Below are 23,071 nucleotides of genomic sequence, written 5' to 3'. Positions count from 1 at the left end.
TGCTACCGTCAACTTATTTATTTAATTTTAAAAGAGTTAAACAAAGGTTAAATTTTACTATCAGTCCTTATACTATACGCAAATTTTATATTTAATCTTTGTAGCTTAATTTGATATTTTTAATCTCTATATATTTCAAATTTTAAAATGTCAGTCCCAACAAAAAAGAAGTCATTAAATTTATTAAGTTAAATTGCTCTATTTTCAAAATCTTATGTGACAAACATATTATTATATGTGTTATGTCATATCAACTTGTTATTTTTATATATTATTAAAAATCAATTAATAGATTTAACGATTATTATTTATGTCAAAAATAGAATTTCAAATTTTGAAAAATATAGGAATTCAGAATAATTAAAGTGTAGAACATGAACTAAATTTAATTTAGGATTGAAATTTTGAAATTAAAAAGATACAAAGATTAAAATTGATCAACTCAAAAAGAAAAGGACTAAAATGAATCAAATTAAATTATATGGACTAAATTCATAACTTATACAGAGTACAATGACTAATAACAACATTTGACCTTAAATGAAAGCCTTAGGACATAAGCAAGCTGCTTTGTAACGACGAGATGACGCGTCTTGTCCCCGCAACCAAAATACAAGTAAAATAAAAAAAAAACAAATCTATTTTTTTTTTCCTGTTCTAATCCAATCATATAAAATACTAAACCCTTCAAGCCATATTTCTTTTTCCTAAAATTTAGGTCTCCATTTTTTAATTTGTGCGATCTCGTCTTACCATCATGGATTCATTCTTCAACAAAGGCTTCAAAGCTGCTAAATGGTATTTACTTCTTCTCTTCTTTTTTTTTTTTCTTTTTTTTTCGTTCTCGGTATATTCTTTTTTTGTCAATTTCTCCGTATTCTCATATTCATGTTTACGTTCAATTTTCAATTGATCGATTTTTCTGCTTCTTGTTCTCTGTTGTTGATCTTGTTTGATGAATAATTTCTTTCTTCTTTTTCATAATTATTAGTTTGATCAGTTTGATGATTTAGCTTAATTAGTTTCAAGTTTGATCTCTCTCTCTCTCTCTCTCTCTCTCTCTCTTTGGGGGGAAAAAATTGCAGCAAAACTTTACTGAAGTTGACGATTCCGCGGATAAAGTTATTGAGGAATAGGAGAGAGATTCAGATAAAGCAGATGCGCCGCGACATTGCCAAGCTTCTTGAGACTGGCCAAGAAGCTACTGCTCGAATTCGGGTATGTGTATATATACATATATGTTTTAATTCACCGTTTATCGAAGTAGATATATATATATATATATATATATATTTGATACTCGAAATATGCTGTTTTTTTGGCATTTTGTGAAGTGATTTAGGTTTTCTGGTACATTCTAAATTTGCTGTTTTTAGAAGGTATTCTAATTCTTTTGGGTACTACTTGAAAAATGAGTCGATAGCTTCTTATGAGGCAATGGTTGGGGGTTTACATTTCAGGTGGAGCATATAATAAGGGAAGAGAACATGATGGCTGCTCAGGAGATCCTTGAACTGTTCTGTGAGCTTATTGCTGTCCGGCTTCCGATCATAGAGACTCAAAGGTTACTGCTTGAAAATTTTGGATTCTCATCTTTTTTCTTTCTTGATGTTTTTAGTATTTCGAATTTGATTCAATTGCTTTGGGTCTGAGCTGAACAAGTTGGGTAGGATGAATTTTGCAATGTAGCAGCTAGGTTGTGATATCAGCTTTAGGTTGAAGGATGGGGCCAAATATTTGAAGAAGGCCTTTGGAAGTCGAGTGGAAAGTAGTTTGACCAAATTCTTCAGGTTGAGGATTACATTTTAAAGGAATTGTAACTTAAAACTGGGGTTCTGTGACTAGAACAAAAATCTTGAATTTGTTTTTAATATTTTGAATTTGATTCAATCGCTTTGGGTCTGAACCGAACTAGTTGGGTAGGATGAGTTTTGCTAAGTACCAGCTAGATTGCAGTATCAGCTTTAGGTTGAAAGATGGGGCCAAATATTTGTAAAGGTCTTTGGAAGTTGAGTAGAAAGTAGTTTGACTGAATTCTTCAGGTTGAGGATTACATTTTAAAGGAATAGTAACTTAGGCCCGGGGTTCTGTGATGAGAACAAAAATCTCTCATTCTATATTGTTTCATTATTTAGGAGTTGGCAAACTGCCATAAGTCATGAACATCAAATTATTGTCTTTAATATGGTTTCATTGAATGTTTAGTTCTGTAAATTCTCCATAGTTCTCATAATACCTTTCTCCTATGCATTGCCTTGCCTATATTAGAATCTTGGGGTGCCTTGCATTTGTGAAGCATTGGAATCTTTCTGGAGGTAGAACAATATTTGCCTAGGTTATAAACATCACATGTTACCTACCTAAGTAATGTAAAAGTTACTTGATGTTCTTTTCTGGATGCACTTTCACCTGTCAATGAAGTTCTATAAATTTCTCTGCACTTATTGCTGTGACTTTGTTGCCTTGATGAATGACATTTTTGCAGAATTCTGAATTTTGTTTAATTTGGATATCTTATATGCTCACACAAGAAGTTGATAAGTTATAAAAAATTTGAAGTAAAGAAGAGAGTGTTAAAAGCACACTGTATGCTGTGGAATAAAAATTTGAAGAATCATCCTTTTTCAGGGAATGTCCTCTAGATTTGAAGGAAGCAATATCTAGTGTTTGTTTTGCTGCACCAAGATGTGCCGATCTACCAGAGTTGCTGCAGGTTCAAATGCTATTTGCTTCCAAGTACGGGAAGGAATTTATATCAGCTGCAACTGAGCTGAGGCCAGATTGTGGTGTTAATCGTCAGGTATTAGAAGTTTTACGATTTGTTGTGTATTTCATTTAAAATTTTTGTTTTTTTTGTTGACATCCTCTTAAATGCAGTTGATAGAATTGTTATCTATACGTGTTCCTTCACCTGAAGTAAAATTGAAGATTCTGAAAGAAATTGCTGAAGAGCATGAGTTGGAATGGGATCCAGCTGCTACTGAGTCTGAGTTTTTCAAACCACATGAAGATTTATTGGTAAGTAAATTTAGACTGCGTTTTCTTGTTCTCTGTTCCTGTATCATTAAGACACCTTTTTTTGTTCTCAGAATGGCCCAACAAATCTTGAGACTGGGTCTAAGTTACCCCCTCCTGTGGAGAAACATGATGAAGCATTGACTTCTGCCACTAATCGTGCCCAAACCGAGCAGCCTGATTCTGATTCAGACTTTGACCCACTAGATTTTCCTGAAGTTCCTAATGTGTCGTTGAAGCCAAGCACTAATGCTGCATCAGCACCGGTAACTAACCCACCGTCATCAGCTGCTCCAGAACCCGAAATTGATCATTCATCTAGACATTCTGGAGCTTCAAGACATGTGTTACAAATGTCCCCTTTGGAGCCTTTGGAGCCCGATATAACGCAAGAACATTCATTAACCAAAGAAAGTACAATGCCTAATGATCCAGCTGGAGCCAAAGAAAATAAACAGTTTCTGCCATTCATTTCTCCTCCACCAGTATCTGCTTCACCAACTTCTGAAAGACCAAGTGATCCAGCACCTGCGATTTTGAAAACAAATAGTGAGGCCAACATAGATCTGGAGGATGTTTTAGCTGCTGCTCAGTCAGCTGCTGAAACTGCTGAGCGCGCTGCAGCTGCAGCTCGGGCGGCAGCAAGTCTTGCACAAGTCAGAATTGCCGAACTTACACAGAAAAGGAATGGCCAGGTCAAAGAGGGTAGCTCTGAAAACAATATTCATAAAAATATCCCTCATCAACCAGCTAGTGTGGAAAACCCGAGTTTTGATTATCCACACTCTTTTACCTATCCCATTGATGCTTTGTATTCTTCGGACTCCAACACGGTACCTCAGGATCAGGAGCACAAGGGATTTGAGGCAGCAGATGTTCCTTCAGTGAGCAAATCTAAAGAAGGTTTGGATTCACCGGTTTCCAGAGACGATGCACTTGAACAAGAGCAGCATCAACAACTGCCGCAGAGATTGCCGTCTATGAATGATGATTACTTATATCCAAACCTTTTTGGATCTGGTGATTCTTTTAAACGTACATAATTCCCCTACGCGTTACGGCTACAGTGGGCTTGTGTTGATTGGATTTAAATTATAACAGTTTCCAGATATGGTGTCCATCTTTTTTTTTTTCTTTTTTTTTTCTTGTAAAATAGTCGAAAAAAACGTTGCTTTGGAAATAAAAGTTCCTGCTTTTTTTTTTCTTTTACTAGCTCTAGCAAGGTCGTTTATTAGTCGTTAAAATACAGGTATAAAGAAAGAAATCAGGATTTATAGTGTGATGAATACAATGCAGAATGGAATGGGCTTTCAGGGGTACACTAGTTTTAAATCCTTGATATAAAAGAATGAAAGAATTTATATGTAACATGAATAGATTTAATAATTTTTATAAAAATAAATTTGTATTATTAGATAGGCTTTAAGTAACAAATTAATTCTTAAATTATATCCCCATTTTTAGATTGATATATAGTCATAATTAGTAAGTAAATTATCATTTTATGCTAAAAAGTATTTGAGGTTTAATAACAATTTAATGTTCTTGTTCTTGGTCTAATGTTCTGAGTAACTTGAGATCTTCAAGAAAGTTTTAATTTTAAATAACAATTATCCAACATAGCTGTCATTTGACAACAATTTTTACTGAAAATAGTTAATGTTTGAGTCATTATTTATAATAGTTTTTTAAGAACATTATCACCATAGAATAATTCTTGTTCAGAACAACCTCTATTAAGAACAATTATGTTGAGAATAATTCACATTTGAAAGAAGTTCAAGAATAATTCTTCGTTAAGAATAACTTGCATTCCAAAATATATTCCATAGATGTTTTATAGATTATGTTTCACATAGCATTACTTCGTTAAAGTATAAAAAAATGAAAATAATCTCAAAACATGACAATGGTTTTAAATTGTCTTCACTTTTAAGATGTTCCAGAGAAATTATCTTGATGAATAAAAATAAAATTAATTAAAATATTTCATTTTAACCCTTTTTTAACATTAAGTGATTCTTTTTTTTTTTAACATAGTGAACAGGATTTCACCATTCCACCCTTCACCATTATAACTTAAACTCTTTATTATAAAAAGAAAATAATGCCTTTTTAACTTACATTATTCCTTATTACACTCCTATTTAATGCTTAAATTTGTAATTTCTTTTACTAGACATTATAAGTAGTAGTCCTTCACAGTTTGTGAAAGGACACATTTTTGGCATACTAACTCTCAAACCTATCTCTAAAATTTTACTTTTTCTTTGTTAGCTTTTACTTTTAATTCTTTTTTCTCCTTATAAATCACCATTTGTCATTGCACTCAATATTACAGGATCTATCTTAATTTTCTTTCCATTTTTCCGTACATTTCATTTACTTATTTGTAATTCTTTTTCTCTCCAACAACAAATTTTAAAAACTTTAAAATAATAATTACTCAAATATAAAAAAAAATCAAAAGTTTTAAATTGGAAAAGTATTAATGAGAAGTTCTATGAACTATAGTCAACATAACTCTATATTTTAGAGTTATAACAATACCCAAATTCACTCTTCCTTTGGCATATCCAATCCAATTTGGAACCTGTTTGTGAAGAAATCAAATCATGATACTCCCCATACAATATAATACTTTGTATCATAGTTGAAGCAGTATCAAGATTAGTGAGATTGTTCTCTAACAAACACCTATCAATCCAAAAAAGTATCATGATACTTTCATCATGTGACAACTACACAATTGTATGCTTTCCTAAGCAAATAGTATGGCTTAACTAGAACTAGTCTATGTGCATTATCAATACATTTTTTTGTCTTGGGCATATATCAACTAGGAATTACATTTGGGGAAAATGGGGTTTGATTCTTTTGTTCTATTTGAATGTCATAGCATTGATAACACTTTCGATTTACAACTATACATTTTCAGAGAATATTCTTTGTTATTTCTCATCACTTCTTTTCTCTTGTCTTCTCCTGCCGACGATTTCATCATTTTCTCTTAGCCGTGGCTTCATCATCTGAAAGATATATATATATATCCTCTTGGTGGTATAGCCATGCAGATTTACAAAGCTTTGGATCTTATTGTGGATAATTACATAAACTGATTCGAACTATAAGTTGGATCATAGCAATACCATAACTCTTTTAAATCATGTATATATTTATAAATTTCTCAAAGAACAATCAAGCTTTATTAGACAGCTAGGTACACAAGAATTTCCTCTTTTTCGATTGAAAGGAATGGTTGGTTCAGATTCATACCTGCAAAATTGGACTTGTCGTCTGTCATGTAAGTTAACAATGGGCGTTGACAAAGCTGCTACTTCAATTATTCTCTCTTTCATTAAACAATATCCATAGCCATAGGCACCTGTAATTCACCATCGTCTTCTTCGAAAACAACCCAAACCTTGCTTATTTTGGTTTCCATAGTGCATGAAAACTGAGATGATGATGACCCATTATCTCCATTCTCTTCCTTTTCACTTTCTTTACCCAACGTTGTTAGGCAATCGGATAGTGGAGGAGGTGTTGTTGAGGTGCTCGTTGACATAAAGCTAGAGCACTGTTCCAATGCCAAAACATGATCCATGGTGATTATCTGCACATTGGGATACTCGAGATTCTTGTTTTCCATAACTCGTTTGCAGGTTTCATACAAATCGTGAAGCTCCTTGCTTTGGCGTGAAGTTCTCTTGAGTATATCGCAGGCCAAAGCTCTGGCTGGTCTTGTTAAATCGAAGAACATGTTGATGAGGATTCCGATGCCTTCACAAAGCATGATGTAAACCTGGAAGCTCTCTTTCAAGGTATTGACCAAGGCCGCTTGAGCTAAGCTGTCTGCAGCAGGCACGATATCACGCGGCGAACAATCCAAGACCCTGTCTATAAACGCTTGACATTTGGGTAACTTACGAAACACCATATCCACCGACTTCTCCTCGTAACACCCGAACTCCAAGCCATTGAACATAACCGGTTCGAGTTTCCCGGCTTGGTTAATGGCCCATCCCACTCGTTCTTCCAGATAAGCCGCGTAGCTCCGCAGGAACGAAGACCAAGGATCCGAACACTTGAGAAAACTGTTGGTGCTCATCTGGAGATGACCGGAAACATGAGCGCTACGCAGCTGTTGTTCGAAGCAACGGTTGCCACCCCGCAGGAGACGGTGGATGAGAGAAAGCGTTTTGAGAGCAACGAGGCGGTGTCGAGTCTTGCAGAGGCGCCGTGAAATCCTTTCGGCGAGGAAAGGGATGGACCCCGGCGAGTTGGAGACGAGGAAAAGGATCTCATGCATGTATTTGTCTCCTATGGGACCGTTATCGTGGCCGGTTGCTCGCAGCACAGCGATCTCTATATCGGAAAAGGCTTTTCGGTTGTGGTGGTTGTATATCATGGCCTTACCGATGGATGCATGATCCTTCACTGACCCAAGAGCTAGGCGGATCTTGTTCTGTATGTCTACCCCCATTTTTTTTTTTTTTTTTGATTTACTAAGCGTAGATATGATTAAGCTTTGACAATAGGCAGATTATATAGATAGAAAGAGGGGATAGACCTGTTCGAAAATTAATCTGCGCAATAAGGAATAGATTCTAGATTTTAAAATACACCAGGCCATACAAAAAGTATACATTTCAAAAATTAAATATTAATAGTGGACCAATATGTTCTCTGCTCATATCAAATATTGCATGATTTTGTTACTTTTATTATAAGTTAAAATCATATTTGTATTTAATCTTGTCTATAAATTTATCTCATAATAAAATATTACTGATATTATTTGTTTAGAATATAAGATTTTGATATTTAATCAATAAAAAAGAATAAATAAATAAATAGAAAATTAGAAAATGGAAAGGGGTTATAAATATAAATCACATCACTGGATAAATTATGGTATCATAAAGTACCCATGGAACATGCCCCACTTAGGAGTACAAGATTTAGAGTTGGAAGTAAGGTGTAAAACATATCAAATATAAAATGAAGATGTTGGGCATTGGGTACACCACTAAAAGCCTGGGATTCTGTTTTCTTTATTCAACATTCAACTAAGGAATTGATGGTTAGGGAGTTGAAAACCCAATAAGAAAGTTGTAGTGCCTTGGAAGAGAAGTCTCCTCTGGATATCAATGAATAATAACATACAATAGCAACTCCAAAGAGTCAACGACCCCCAAAAAGAGTTGTTTTAATTATGTGGTGGGCTGAAAGAACCTCATTCTTCCGAATATGATTCTTCTGCATCAAACTCCCTTCCCATTCGCAGCATCATGTATGCATACATGGTGGTGTATCAATTCATACACTATCAGCATTTAGTTTTGCTGATATTTTATAACTGTTAATTACTTTATGAATGACATTCCACCCATTCAAACAAATCTTGTGATATAATAACCAATATTGACTTTGCAAATAGTAAATGCTCCAACTTTCTCTTTATCACTTGCATTTCTCCAAAAGCATAATTTTTTTGTCATCATTTTCGACTCAAAAAGCATACATATATTTGCTAATACTAATTGACCTTACCCCATAGATGTTTCTTCCATGCCAGATGTACATAGTTGCTCATTTTCAGACATATATCTCCCGAATAATTATATTCTGATATCACCATATCTTATATGTTCAACGATGAGGAAACTGAAGCCGCTTCTTCATCTGCCAATCCCATTCATTGTTGCCTCATGTGTTGGTTGTAAGTCTCTGTATTTTTTTAAAAAGATTTAAAGTTTAGTTTTGTATTTTTATTTTAGAAATTTAAAATTCAAGTCTTTGGTAATACTATTTTTTTAAATTCAAGTTTAATAAAATGTCATGTTTTTAGTTACATAGCTACTAAGTGAGTATTATTTTTATTTCAAAATATCACACTAATAGATTTAACAAAATAAACTTAGCAATGTTAACAATTAAATTTGAATTTCAAATCTAAAAATAAATAGATTATATTTTTGAAAATAAAAGATAATAATTAAAATTAAAATTTATAAATAGTACAAAGACTAATTATAATCAAACCAGAGTGAAAACTTAAGTCTCTTTCTTCATTATTAAATAGAATATCTTAATCTTTATACTACAAAATAATCAAATAAAACAAATTATAATAAAGTTAACATTTATTATTTAAAAATAATATGAAATTTATTCTTTTCATTTGAAGTTTAACTCCAGTCAAAACATTTCAAATATAGAATCATAAAAACTTTCAAAATATTAATTTTAGGCAATAATTGATCATTTTATAAACAATAAATATCAACTCTACTGAAATCTAAATTTTTTTAATAGTATAAGGTTAAATTGATCGATTTAATAATAAAAATTAATTTGATCTGATTCTTATATAGTAGAAGAACTTATTAAGTACTTTCACTAAAAAATAAATTGAACTAGAATAAATTAAATCAAATTGACCGAATTAATTTGATTTAGTTGATTAAGACTTTCACTTGGTTATTTATAGTTTTCATTTTTCAAACTAAATAAACCAATTTTTTATTAGGTCGTAAAATGTTTTCAATCCCTATACTTTTACACAATTTAAGATTTAATTTTATACTTTAAAAATCAAACAATTAAATCCTTTTACTTTTCAATTCAAAATTCTAGTTCAATCATTAATACCGTTAGTATTTTTCGTCAAAATTCATCAACTTAGTATGCTTATTTTCCATCAATCATACGCCACGTTGTATCAATGCAATCTAGCCAACATGCTAAGTTGATAAATTTTGATGAAAAAATTAGTTATATTAATCATTGGACTGAGGTTTTAAATAAAAAAGTAAGAGAATTTTAATTTTAACTTATTAAATACAAATATTAAATTTCAAATTTTATCAAAGCTCGAAACTAGTAAAATTTAACCTTTTAGTAATATAAATATTTACTAAATTCAAAATCCATACCTAAGCCCAAATCTTTTAATATTTAATACCTAACCTAAGCCTAAATCCAATACCCATATCCAACCCAACCAAAATTAATTTATATATCACATTACCCAACAATCCAACCTAAACCAAAATTAATTAGCAAAATGAACACTAATTTTTTTTTTTTTCGTTTTTTCCTCCTTGAAATGACTTTAGTTGTTGGGTTGATAATTTCAAGTATGTTGGTTAAAAATTTTCCTTTCAGTTGCGTCAGATTAAATCTTCAGAGGTAATAATTTTTATAAATAAATAATTAAAAAAAACTTGGAACTAATAAAATTGACTATAGTGCTATTGATATTGGGTATCAGCAAGGGAGGAGGAGGAAGAAGAAGAAGGAGATGATGTTAAAGAGATCAATTCACCTTGATAGATGGAGAGCCGGAAAAGAAGGAAATATGAGAGGAGTAAGGTGATATGAGGGCAAAAGAAGTTCGGTGCAAAAGGTGGGTGCTTAAGGTTGCTTAGAAGGCTCAAATAGATCTCTTCTTCATCATTCTATTGAGTATTTATAACGAAGAAGGTCTCGTGTTTAATAATGCCACATCACTGAAAAATCCGGGACATGGTAGGTGGTAAGATTGTTATACGTGGGTTGTCGTTGGGTGTGGTACGACTCTAACATTCTCCTTGTTGAGATAGTACGAGGTTGTTACATCTCCTGGTCTTCTTTTGGAGGTGAGTGCATTTTCGCTAAAAACTAGTGACTTGGAAGACAAGTCATCCAAGTGATTGGTCACATAGGTGATATAAGATGAAGGACCATCCAAGTGATCTTCAAATAGAAAATTAACCAAGTGATATAAAGCGAAGAACCATATACGAACACTTCTCAAGATTGGTCTTGTAGTGCCACGGATCCACGCTAAATAGGGTATAACACCTCTACTCTAATTGGTACATAGCAATACTAGTATGCAAAATTACAAATACTAAAACTTGTAGCCACAACAATTACTGGAGAGTTTGCAAAATTCCTATGTTTAAAAGTCATATAAGTATTGGGTTTGAGCTTATATCACATTATTTGATTTTTAATATATAAATCCAATCAACTAAGTGTATAACAACCAAGTCATAAACATAAATCAGTTCGCGAACTTAGCAAAAGGCACAGCCTGCCCCATAACAGTTGCTCTAAACATAATTAACTAATACTAGCAAAACGAGTCTGATGATAACTTTTTGAAAAGGTTAAAAAATTCAATGGCTAATTTCCAACTGTTTTTTTTTTTTCAAATGGCTACTTTTTTTTTTTCTGATGCCTAGTTTATTTGCTATATATATTCAACTCATTTTCTTTCTTTTGCATTCAAATTCTATTTTCTCAATTTTTTTAATCTTATTCATCTATTCTCTCAATTCTCTCAACTATTTAATTCTCAATTTTTCATTCAATTTCTCTCAAATTCTGTTGTCTTAATTTTATATTTCATATTTTTTCATTTTATTTGATTTTATAATTTCAAAATGTCAATGTCTCTTATTTGTTTGGATGATAAACACATTTTCAGCGTTCAATTACAAATTGTAAGAAAATATTATTAATTTTTAAATTCTAATTAATATAATTATTAAGTTGTTAACATTATTAATTTTATTAATTTTTATGCTTATATAATCAAATCGAATATCAGATTATCGAGACATATATACACAATTTAAGTGCGATGGCACTGTGTGTTATTGAACAACACTCGCAAGAGGCAGGATTTTTGCATGTGTCTCGCAAGCTCGAAGGACTAAATTGGATCTCGCACTTATCAACACTTTTGTGGAAAGATAGGGATCCGAGACGCACACATTTCATCTTCTGTACGATGAGTGTACAATTACACTCGAGGATGTAGCATTACAATTTGGTTTACTGGTTGATAGTGGGCGTACGTGATTGGAGTGCAATTTGCAAGTAACTATTAGGTAAGGTGCCGAACAAATTTAGTGGTAGTCGGATAGAGATGAAATAATTAGAAGACAATTTCTCATATATTGACAACTCTGCTAGTGTCGTTGAAAGACAACAATACACGTGAGCATTTATCTTGAGGTTAATCAAGGGTCTTCTAATACCAAATAAATTTAGAAATCTGGTACATTTAATGTGACTCCTACAACTAGTCGACTTAAAAAAAGTAAGGCGACTCAATTGGGGATTAGTTGTGTTGGTGACATTGCACCAAGAGATGTGTCAAGCAACGAAAGCACAAAAAAATTAAAACCGATGGTTGCATACTCCTTCTTCAGTTATGGGTATGGTATTGCCTACCATTTTTACATCTCCGAGTAAACGCTCCTTATGAATTTCCACTCGTAATAAGGTAAAATTTATTTAATAATATAGTTATCATAATATTTTTTCATTATTATATTTTTGAAATAACATATTATTTGAACAAGTGGAACAGTGACGTGGGTCATGTGGGTATTCCGGACAAGCTCGAAGATATTCGACTATTGTTAGGTCAACAATCAGAAGTTGAGGTTAGTTTTTGAATTTTTCAATTATATAATATTTGCGTAAGGATTTAAAATTTAATATTTGGTATGTAATAAAATTTATAATTTCGTATTTTATTTTGAATGGATGTCATACTCTAATCCGAGAATTCAAGAATGTATCCCGGTCAATTTTTTGGTAAATTGCTATATCTAACATGCCAAAGTGCCATTGATAGCTTTTGCAATGATCGAGATGCACTAATTTGATCGAGTGATGTGTTAATTCAAGTTTATGCAAAGTATTTCGCCATCACCCCAAGAGCTAAATGAACTTCATAAGATTGACTTGCAGGAGAGAACCGATGAAGATTGGCTTAACATTTCATGTGAAATATATCTACATTTGGAAACATAGGTACGATTTCATACTTATACGCGAACCAATTCTCCGGCCGAATTTGGCGACCTCTCTAGACTACGTGACATGGTTTAGACTTCATGGTAAGTCATATCTACTGTTGGATGAGGAAAGAAGTAGGCATTGCAGAAGGCTAAGATGACCCAACATGAAGCCACGAACAGGAGTACATGCATCGATGGAATCATCATTAACTTCAACCTCACATAAGGCACCGATGGGTGCACCACCTCTTGGTCAGTATGGTTCAACTTTCACAAACCTCATTTTTCATACGCAAGCACCACCTTACGCACCATCATACCATGTATCAACACATTCTTCAAGTATATTTTTTTACACCACCTCCATCCTTACGACCATATTACACGCCACTGTCGACAACAACACCGATGTATCCACCATTGCCTACAATTCCAATATTCTATCAACAATCAGGTTTCGACACCATACATTTATCCGCCGATAGTGTCGCAAACACCCCTAGCATCATTGTTCTTTAGAGGTGAATCATCTTCGCAACCACCTATTAATACCATAAACGATATATGATACGAACCTAGGATGCAAACGCAATCTAGCACAGAGGAATGAGATGAAGATCAAGATCAACATGGTGGTGGAGGTCAAGATGAATATGAAAAAGATGAGGAGCCAGAACCTTAACTATGACGAAATCCTGTAATATCCCGAAAATTTGTACTGTAAGATATTATCCTTGATATAGTAAAATAAGGAAATAAAGTGACAAAAAGGGAAAATTCTGAGTTATGTCAACATTGGGAAGTATATTATGATATATTAATTCAAGAAAGGACTAAATTGTAAAAGTGAGAAAAAATTTATTGCACAATAATTAAAATTTGAGGGGCTAAAATGTAATTATGAAAAAGTTGAAGGACTAATAGTGCAAATATTTTAAGGGTGGAATGATCTAGAAACAAAGGAAAATGGATGAATTAGGATTAAATTGAATAGGAAAAAAATTAAGAGGGAGTAAATGGTAATTTTACCAAATTATATGATGATTCAATGATGGAATTTTAAAAGATCACAAAGGGCAAAATGGTCAATTGAAAGAGAGAGAAATCTAGAAAGTAATGATGATATTGATGATATTTTATAATTATTAATTACATAAATATTATTTTATTAATATTTTAATAAGATATTTTATTATTTTATTATTATTTATTAAGTATAAAAGGAAGGAAAGATGAAGAATTTTCATCATCTTTCCCATGCAAACCAACGTGAGAAGAAGAGTGAAAGAAAGAAAGTTTTGCTTTCTTTACAATTTGGTCCTTTCACCAAAAATTCACCATTTTCACCTAGAAATCAAAAGAATTTCCATATCCATCAAGAGAGAAAGATCACAAGAAGATTATGGGGAGCTAAAATATTAAGTTAGATTCAAGAAATAGAAGATGAAGGAGAGAGAAAATCAAGTTAAAGATTGAAATCAATGGAACAAAGTAAGAACATCAAGATTTCAATATTTTTTAAGATTAATATTATTGAAAAAGTATGAAATTGATGTTAATGTAGAGTTTTATTATATATGGTATTATGTTCTTGATATGTTAATGAAGAGAAAATAAGAGAAAGTAATGAGAAATAGTGTAGAGAAAGAAAATAAGGGTGTTATAAACATGATAAATAAACATCTTGCACTAAAACAGTTTTGGACAGCAGCAGTAGGCTAACTTTGAAAAATCACCATAAATTTTGAAAATCGAATTAGAGGATGAAAAAAATATGTAATTAAATCTTATTGAGTCTAGTTTCTTATAAAAGAAACGGTGTAAGCAATGGAATTGTGAATTGTGAGATATAATAAATTTAGTGAGACAAGTTTAGAATGATTTTGGGTTCCCCTATTTTGACTTTGGAAAATCATAAAAAATTAGAAAAAAATAATTAATGGCTTAAATTTATATGTTTAAAATCTTTAATGAGTATATTTTCAATAAAAATAAGCGGTAACATCATCCGAATATCTTACGATGAGATAATTAATTCTTAGTGAAGAATGGTAGGAACTGTCAGACAGCAGAATAGGGGTAACTTTAAAGAATAAACTGTAATTATTGATTAAACCAAAAATTCTGAAAATTTTATGGTAATAAGATATGTGAGTCTAGTTTCAGGAAAAATTAGCGGATCTTAATTTGGAGTTCTGCATCTTAACATAAAAATAATTTAGTGACTATGATACGGATGGATAGCTTTGAATATACATATAAGTCAATAGTGAAATTATAGATAATGTTACTTATAAGTATGATATATATACATCAAGGATGTGGAATGGAGAGGAGGAGGAGGCAAAATATATACTTCAGCTAGCATTGCTAATTTGCATGTTTTAGGCTCAGGGACTAAATTGAATAAAAGTAAAACTTTATGGGCAATTTTGTAAAATGTCAGAAATGACCAAATTGCATGAAATGGATTATCTTATTATTTAAATTAAAAAATTAAATGAAATTATTAATTTAGATAAAGATCGGGTGAAAACATGTTTTAGGGATTGAATTGAAAAGTGTTGAAATTATGGAAAATTTTGTTATTTTATAGAATTCATGGGGTGTTACCAATATATATAAGAATAATTAAGCTCAAAAAAAGGATTAAATTACAAGAACTTTATTTTTCTGAGTCTAAGGATGAAATCGTCATTAATCAAAAGTTTAGAGGTAAAATGGTAGTTTTTCCTAAAGCATTAATTGAATGTATCAGAATAAGAAATAAATAAAAATGATGATCAAATTTATTTATAAAGATCCGGGCGGCTCAAATATGAGACTTGAATGTGGAAAAGAAAAGTTTTCGGATTAGTGAAATTATAAACACGAATAAGCAACGAAGTAAGTTGGTGCAACTTTAGTTGAATTATTGAATGTTTGAATTGTATATTTATGTGACATGAATGTGAATTGAATGTTTAATGTATGTTTTGGGCTTCGAGGGCCCAATAGAGGGACGTTATGATTATTTTCAGAATATGAATAATAAATGATTCGGAATTATTTGAAAATGTTCAGTAAACTCCGGTAATGCCTCGTACCCTATTTCGGCAACGGATACGGGTAGGAGGTGTTACAAATCCTCTTCGTAACAGACACCCATCGGGTTGTGGCACATATTCGGGTTGACGATGTCGATGAATTTTTTATTTTAAATTTTCTCATGTAAATCATCATTTAGTTTGTTAACTTCTAATTTGTATTGTATTAAAATTTTCTGTCCATAATCTACTTATTCCAATTTTATCAAAAAGATTTTCTATTGTATTTTACATTAATAATATACTTATTTACAATCTATGAAAAAAATTAAAAATTGTTTATTTTGTATTCTATTGTATTTTATATCAATAATATATATTTATTTACAATTTATGAATTTTTAAAAAATCAATACAAACGATTTACAATAATATATACTTATTTACAATCAACAAAAAAATGAAAAATTGTTTATATTGTATTCTACTGTACTTTACATCAATAATATATACTTATTTACAATTTACCAAAAATGAGAAGCAATGGAAAAATGAACAAATTGTTTGTTTGTTTTTTGTATGTTTATCTAAAAAATGAATAAATGTTTTAATTAGGTCTTCTCCTAAATGTTGCCCCTAAGTGTGGACATGTTGGCTTACTATGCCCTATGTTTCTACAATAACTGTATAACCTTGGTTGGTCTATTCTCTCTTGAATATCTATATTGTCGCATATCCGAATAGAATTCGGTCAACCTTTTGACTTGCAACACAACGTAATATCTGGTACTAACTCGAATGGAGTGCTTGGGATATGTGGTCACATACTTTCATTTGGGACTGATGGGAACTCAAATTTACGTACTTTATATATGTGTTTAATTTGTAAACTTCATGACCATAGCTTATGCAATCCAGACGTGTCGAGGCACATGCAGCAATTGCATGCGTGCATGGAAAACGAAGTGCTTGAAATCTCCTACTGTAACACCCCTATCCCGTAACCGTCGCCGGAATAGGACGAGACGTTACCAGAAATTAGGAATCGGATCAGAACGGTAAAATTTTGAACCCTTTCTTAAATAAAAGATCATTTATTTATATAACTAATAGACACAAACAAAGATTGAATTTAAAACTTATAAAAGTAAACTTCCATAAGATGCCATATTCGCATGGCTTATATACAAAATCAAAATATCATTCTACTTATAGTCTATCCTATACATGCCATAAGCTAAGTCCAAATCACATGATTACTACAATAGTAGATAGTGTGACGAAGTCTTGACAATCCCGAGCTAATAGTAAGAGTCAATGATCTACAAAATAAACAGAGAAACATAACATTCAAAGTAAGCTTTCATAAGCTTAGTAAGTCTTAAGCAATTTAAACAGTTGAACTTAAAACAAACCAAATGTTCAAATCACATAACACTTTCGAGTACAATACTATTTGGCCGATTATGCACAAACACATATCATTTTACTCGTTTATACTCAAACTCATATAAACATAGTATTTACAAGCTTAGGATTAACTTTAATTCTTTCAAATTTCACTAGTGTATCATTTCTTACCCACACTTACTTTCAACATTCATAGTTAAATGGCATATCGAAAACTATCTTGTAACTTTACATAATAACTGAATGCACACATATACAAATATACATATGAATTTACAACATCTTTTCATATGCTTCTCACCCGTCAGATCAATCTCACATATAATATATATATGTATCACATACCAGAATAACTTAATGTGTAATACGAGTTCAATTTATCATCTTAGCATAGGATCTCGTAGTCATATAATTTATCAAATTCACTAACACTTGGCCTGCGAGGTATAAAACCCGAACATAACACCAGCACGAAGCCTACGGGACTTTAAACTTAGATATAATACCAGCACTAGGCCTGCGGAATTTAACTCGGATATAATACCAAAGACGAAGCTCATGGGATTTAACCGGATATAATTCTAGCATATAGCTCATGGGTCTTTAAGCTCGGATACACATCAAATATCATGCATATTTAATCATATATTAACACATCTCATTCAACATATCACATTAGTAGTCATTTGCTACATTCGGATATAAGCTTCATATGAACACTATCATTTACATTTTGATTCACACCAATCATCAAATTCATTTAATTCACATTTACTTAATTAGGTTGTTTGTACCTGAATAATTTACTTTACGGAACGAATCCACATATCGTATTAGCCCATAGTCTTATAGCACCACACTCTTAACAGTTTACCTCATCGAAGTTCACATTTAATCACTTTAGTGCCAAGCCATATTCGGCTACCACAAAGGACTAATAATAATAATTTTATACACATCATGGTTTCCTTTAGATATTTAATAATCACAAATCGTGATATCTCTACCAGCACATATACGGCATAGTTTATTCATTGTAACACTCATTTAGTGCATCAAATTTCCAAATCCAATTAAACTTAAGCATAATAGTCATAATCGGCTTATAGCCTTAAATCATTACATATTCGGCACATTAACCAAATAAAATTTACATTCTCCTTGCCATATTAATTTAACTCTTAGGCATATAAAAGGGAATCAAGCTTAAACACTTAAGAACTTACCTTGAAGGTTGCCGAACGATTACAACGGCTATTCGATTACTTTCTCTTTTCCTTTATCCAAATTTGCCCCTCTATGCTATTGAGCTTAAATTCAAAGATTTTAAACTAGTCATTATTCAACTATTCAAGCATCAATTTCAAAATATAAGATATATATATTTATATATACATTCGACTTTCACACCTACTGATCGTAGTAAGCTTATAAGAAATCAATAAGCAACTCATTAACAATTTTTTTTTTGTCAATGTTTACCACATAATCATAATTCCACTGCAAGCTGTTTTCCTGAGCAATAGTCACTAAATCATTTATAACTAGAGCTATGAAACTCCAAATTAAGTGTTGTTAATTTTCTCTGAAAATAGACTCATATATGTTTTATCCATAAAATTTTCAGAATTTTTGGTGTGTCCAATCAATACCAAATTTTTCTTAAATTTTCCCTTGTTTCACTATTTGACTAATCTGACCACTCTTCACTATGAATCAAATTTCTCATTGTACAGAATTCAAAATATGTTCTCGTTTATTTCATTTGAAACTAGACTCATTAAGGAGTCTAAGCATATAAATTTCATCTTAGGACCATTTTTTTACAATTTATAATGATTTTATAAAAACAGAACAGAGGATCTAGAAGTCATTCTGACCCTGTCCCACATCACTTCAAATATCTCATTATCAGAAATTTTTTTGTTTACACGGTTTCTTTTATAAGAAACTAGACTCATTAAGCTTTAATTACATAATTTATTATGCTTCTAACTCATCTCCCACAATTTATGGTGATTTTCCAAAATCACGTTACTGTTACTGTCCCAAGCAGATTTATTACCAAATCACTCTTTCACACATACCTTGCATGCATGTTATTTAAACATGCATATCACAAATCCATCATCACATACCTATAATTTCACTTAAGCATAAACTCTATTTCATCATTTTAAAGCACAAACATTACTCAATATTATCCAAGTTCGCACACAACATGTTAGCCGATTTTCCCCCTTAGCATCTAAGGCACATGCATGCTCATTTGCTTGGCTCAACTTCACCTATCTTCCATTATTCATCAAAAGAACATGAAACAACAACCATTTCCCTCATTTCAATTCATGACTGAATGCTCACAACACAACCAAAAATAAAAAATATGCTTCATGAGTTAAGGTATAATCAAGAAGAACCCATGAACATCAAAATAGAAGCAAAGTACCAAGAACTTACCTTCAATTTTCCTCCTCCTAGTGACCGAATATTCAAGGGTTTCCTCCCCTATTTGCTCTCTCAATTTTCGGCTATGAAGAACGAAGAATGAACAAAAACCTTCCTTTACTTCCCTTTTGTTATTCTTATTATTCTTTATTCCTAAACATTTTATGACACAAAATGGCATATATTAATTTGTGCCATACCTATGCCATAACTTCAATAAAAAAATTTGCACATGTTGTTCATCATGACCATCATCCATTATAACTATTATAATGCTAAAATACATATATTATCTAATACCCATCACCTGGGCCGGCCACTACACATAAAATGGGAGGTTTGACATGCAAATCCTCCTATTTTGCACTACTATTTATTTGGCCACTACAAATTAGCCTATAGCATTTTCAGAAATTTTCACATAAGTCCTATTTCATAATTTCACTCACAAATGACAAAATCAAAGCATGAAATTTACACACATGCACTTTTACATGTAATAATCACAGAATATAACATTTAATTATTTTTGTGGCTCAATTTTGTGGTTCCGAAACCACTTCCCGACTAGGGTCAAATTAGGGCTGTCACACCTACAGTCACAAGTCCTTCATCCTAGGTATACACGGTATGGTCCCCCGATAATAACTTTGTCGGGTTTATGGAACTCCGTAACTCGAAATATTTGATTTAGACGCGAGTGAAACACTACAGACATAAAGTTCGCTCTTTTTGCATTTTCTATAATATTTTTCATCACCCATTCGCACCAAATGTGATCACCCTTTATTTGTCCAACATATTTTTCCGCTTGCTTTGAAAATAAGGCTACTAAATGGAAATATTTTTCTTTGACCATTGACATTATTGGTAAATGACACATCTTCTTCAATACAAAATTTATGCATTCCACTAGGTTTGTTGTTATGTGCCCGTATTGTAGACCTCCATCGTATGATTGAGTCCACTACTCCTTGGGTATCCCATCAAGGCATTTCGCACTGACTTTGTTTATAGCCTATAAGTTTTCCAACATTTCATGGAATCAATGTTAGACGAACTTGTACCCTGTCGAAGAAAATAAAGAATATATTCATAAATGCAAACAATGTATATGTTGAAAGGATGATATAGAAAATAATGGCTATTACGTACCCATGTTAATAACATTTTGTTGCTCAGCATCCTCATGATATCGACTCATGTAATTTGACCCTATATGACGTATACAATACCTATGGTGTGCACGATCCCAGAGGCTTCCACGTCTATTAATTGCAACCTGTATTCTGGGTCCCCTATCAGAAATGATGCATATATAGGGTTGCGGTACAACATGCTCTCTCAAGTTAGTCAAGAATATATAAATCCCAATCATTAACGGTTTTTCCTTCAACAATTGCAAAAGCTATTGGTAAGATTTTTCTATTACCATCCTATACAACAACCAACAACAAGCAATGCTCATATCTCCCGTACATGAATGTGCCATCAATTTGGAGTAATGGCTTACAATACCAAAATATTGCGATGTATGGCTTGAATATCCAAAAAAATATGATGGAAAACTCTTTTCCATTGAACCATTCAATCACCATAATATGCAGGTTCCATTTGCAGATCGATGGTGCACTCACCACACGGGAAATGAAATATGTGGGTTTTCAAGCGCTACCGCATTACTGTGAACTCAAACATACCTTAAAATTATCACAATTTTTCCTTAAAACACAAATACAAATAAATCTCTCCCCAAATTTCCAACACCAACACAAATTTTTTTTTTTAGAATGACAACAACACGTCCAGTAGAATATATTTTCTGTTTCTCTCTCCAAAATTGACCTACTCCCCCAAATTTAAAAAAAAACCTAATTTTCTAATTAAAATTTAAAATTAACCTTTTCTCCTAATTTTATCGAATATATACCTTTATATAATTTAAATACACGGAAAAAATAACACAAATTACCCACATCCTTAACTACTTAACTAATGGCCCAAAGAAGTTTTCTTACATATATATATATAATGTTAAATGGTTGGAAAGTAAAACTAAATGTGTTTTTTTTTTTGTATATAAAAACACGAAACAATGCTCTAAATATGTTGAATATAATTATATTTACGCAAACCATAAAATACAAAATTTGATACCTTCATCAAACAATTATGTTTATAAAAAAATAAAATCATTTGGAATAGAAATTTTAAAATTTTAAAAGGTAAGGCTTTTGTCTTATTTTCAATTAATGGAGGGAATCATTTACGGTGGCAACAACATATATGGCTCTACTTCAAATTCAAACCGTAGAAAATGTCAAAAACTAATTACGTTTTCATCTCTGCAATTTTGGACTTTGCTTCTTTGGTGATAATTAAAAAAAGAAAATTGCACCCAAATTTTGTTTGTCTTATGCTCAACTTGCTTATGACCAAATATAAAATTAATACAAAATTAAATTTTATTGAATAATTAATTTCTTTTAAATGATGTTTACTTCAATGGGTCTTTTTTATTATTATTATCACATTTGAGCCTTTTTTTTCCACAAATCACAACTCAAGCATTCTTAATGTCTTTTACTTCTCAAACTACATAAGATTCTTATCCAACAATAACATCATTTATTTAGGTAATAATATATCATAATGAAATTTGTAGGAAAAAACAAAATTGCTCCTACTTGCTAGCGTTTGGGATAGTTTAACCACCGCAACAAATCCCCACGCAAGGCTACAACTGTCTTCATTTCTATTTTGATTTGATTTTTTCGTATATCTTAAAATTTATCTCAAGTTTAATCTCTAAAATATGATATTTAATTTTCGATTGAGTTTTAATTCAATTAGTATGAATGTTATTGTTAATGTAAGAAGATATAAGTTCGACTATGCTAAAATAAATTATCTTTTTATTTATGAGTTAGGAGGAATTATAGGTAGTTTTAGACATTATGTAAAATTTTTTTGACTCATATCCTTTTATTTTAGTTAAAATTAACTTTCAATTTTTTAAAAGGTCGAATTTAATTATCTATCTTTAAAAAAGAATTGAATTATTATTTTAATATCGAATACTACCTAAAATGTTAAAATTTTAAATATTGTAGCCTACATAACAATTCTAATGTACTTTATGTTTTTTAAAAAATCAAATTAACTTTTTATATATTTTAAATTTTTATAAATTTTAAATTATTTTTGCATAGTATATAATATACATAATGTCACACAGGATCAGCAAATTATCATATCAAAATTACTAAAATTAATATTTTAATAAATATTTTATTAAAAATGAGTTGACTTTTTAAAAATAATTTTTAAATTTATAGCTAAAAATTAAATTGATTAAAAATA

General features: G+C 31.4%; 2 protein-coding genes across 2 annotated transcripts; one reads left to right on the top strand and one right to left on the bottom strand.

Moving 5' to 3' along the window:
* Positions 1–580: 580 nt before the first annotated feature.
* Positions 581–4,224, top strand: LOC108480010 (uncharacterized). The gene is made up of 6 exons (XM_017782905.2): positions 581–798; positions 1,086–1,218; positions 1,461–1,564; positions 2,629–2,800; positions 2,878–3,018; positions 3,090–4,224. The coding sequence occupies exons 1-6, from the start codon at positions 758–760 to the stop codon at positions 4,056–4,058; spliced, it is 1,560 nt and encodes a 519-aa protein (XP_017638394.1). The 5' UTR covers positions 581–757; the 3' UTR covers positions 4,059–4,224.
* A 1,946-nt stretch (positions 4,225–6,170) lies between these two features.
* Positions 6,171–7,588, bottom strand: LOC108478911 (putative clathrin assembly protein At1g33340). Its single transcript, XM_017781365.2, has one exon. The coding sequence runs from the start codon at positions 7,499–7,501 to the stop codon at positions 6,374–6,376; it is 1,128 nt and encodes a 375-aa protein (XP_017636854.1). The 5' UTR covers positions 7,502–7,588; the 3' UTR covers positions 6,171–6,373.
* Between the last annotated feature and the right edge of the window lie 15,483 nt (positions 7,589–23,071).

The sequence above is a fragment of the Gossypium arboreum genome, chromosome 5 (genome assembly GCF_025698485.1).
Source record: "Gossypium arboreum isolate Shixiya-1 chromosome 5, ASM2569848v2, whole genome shotgun sequence".
Taxonomy (NCBI): Eukaryota; Viridiplantae; Streptophyta; class Magnoliopsida; order Malvales; family Malvaceae; genus Gossypium; species Gossypium arboreum.
The sequence above is the reverse complement of the archived record's forward strand: the minus strand, read 5'-3'. Positions and strand labels throughout refer to the sequence as shown.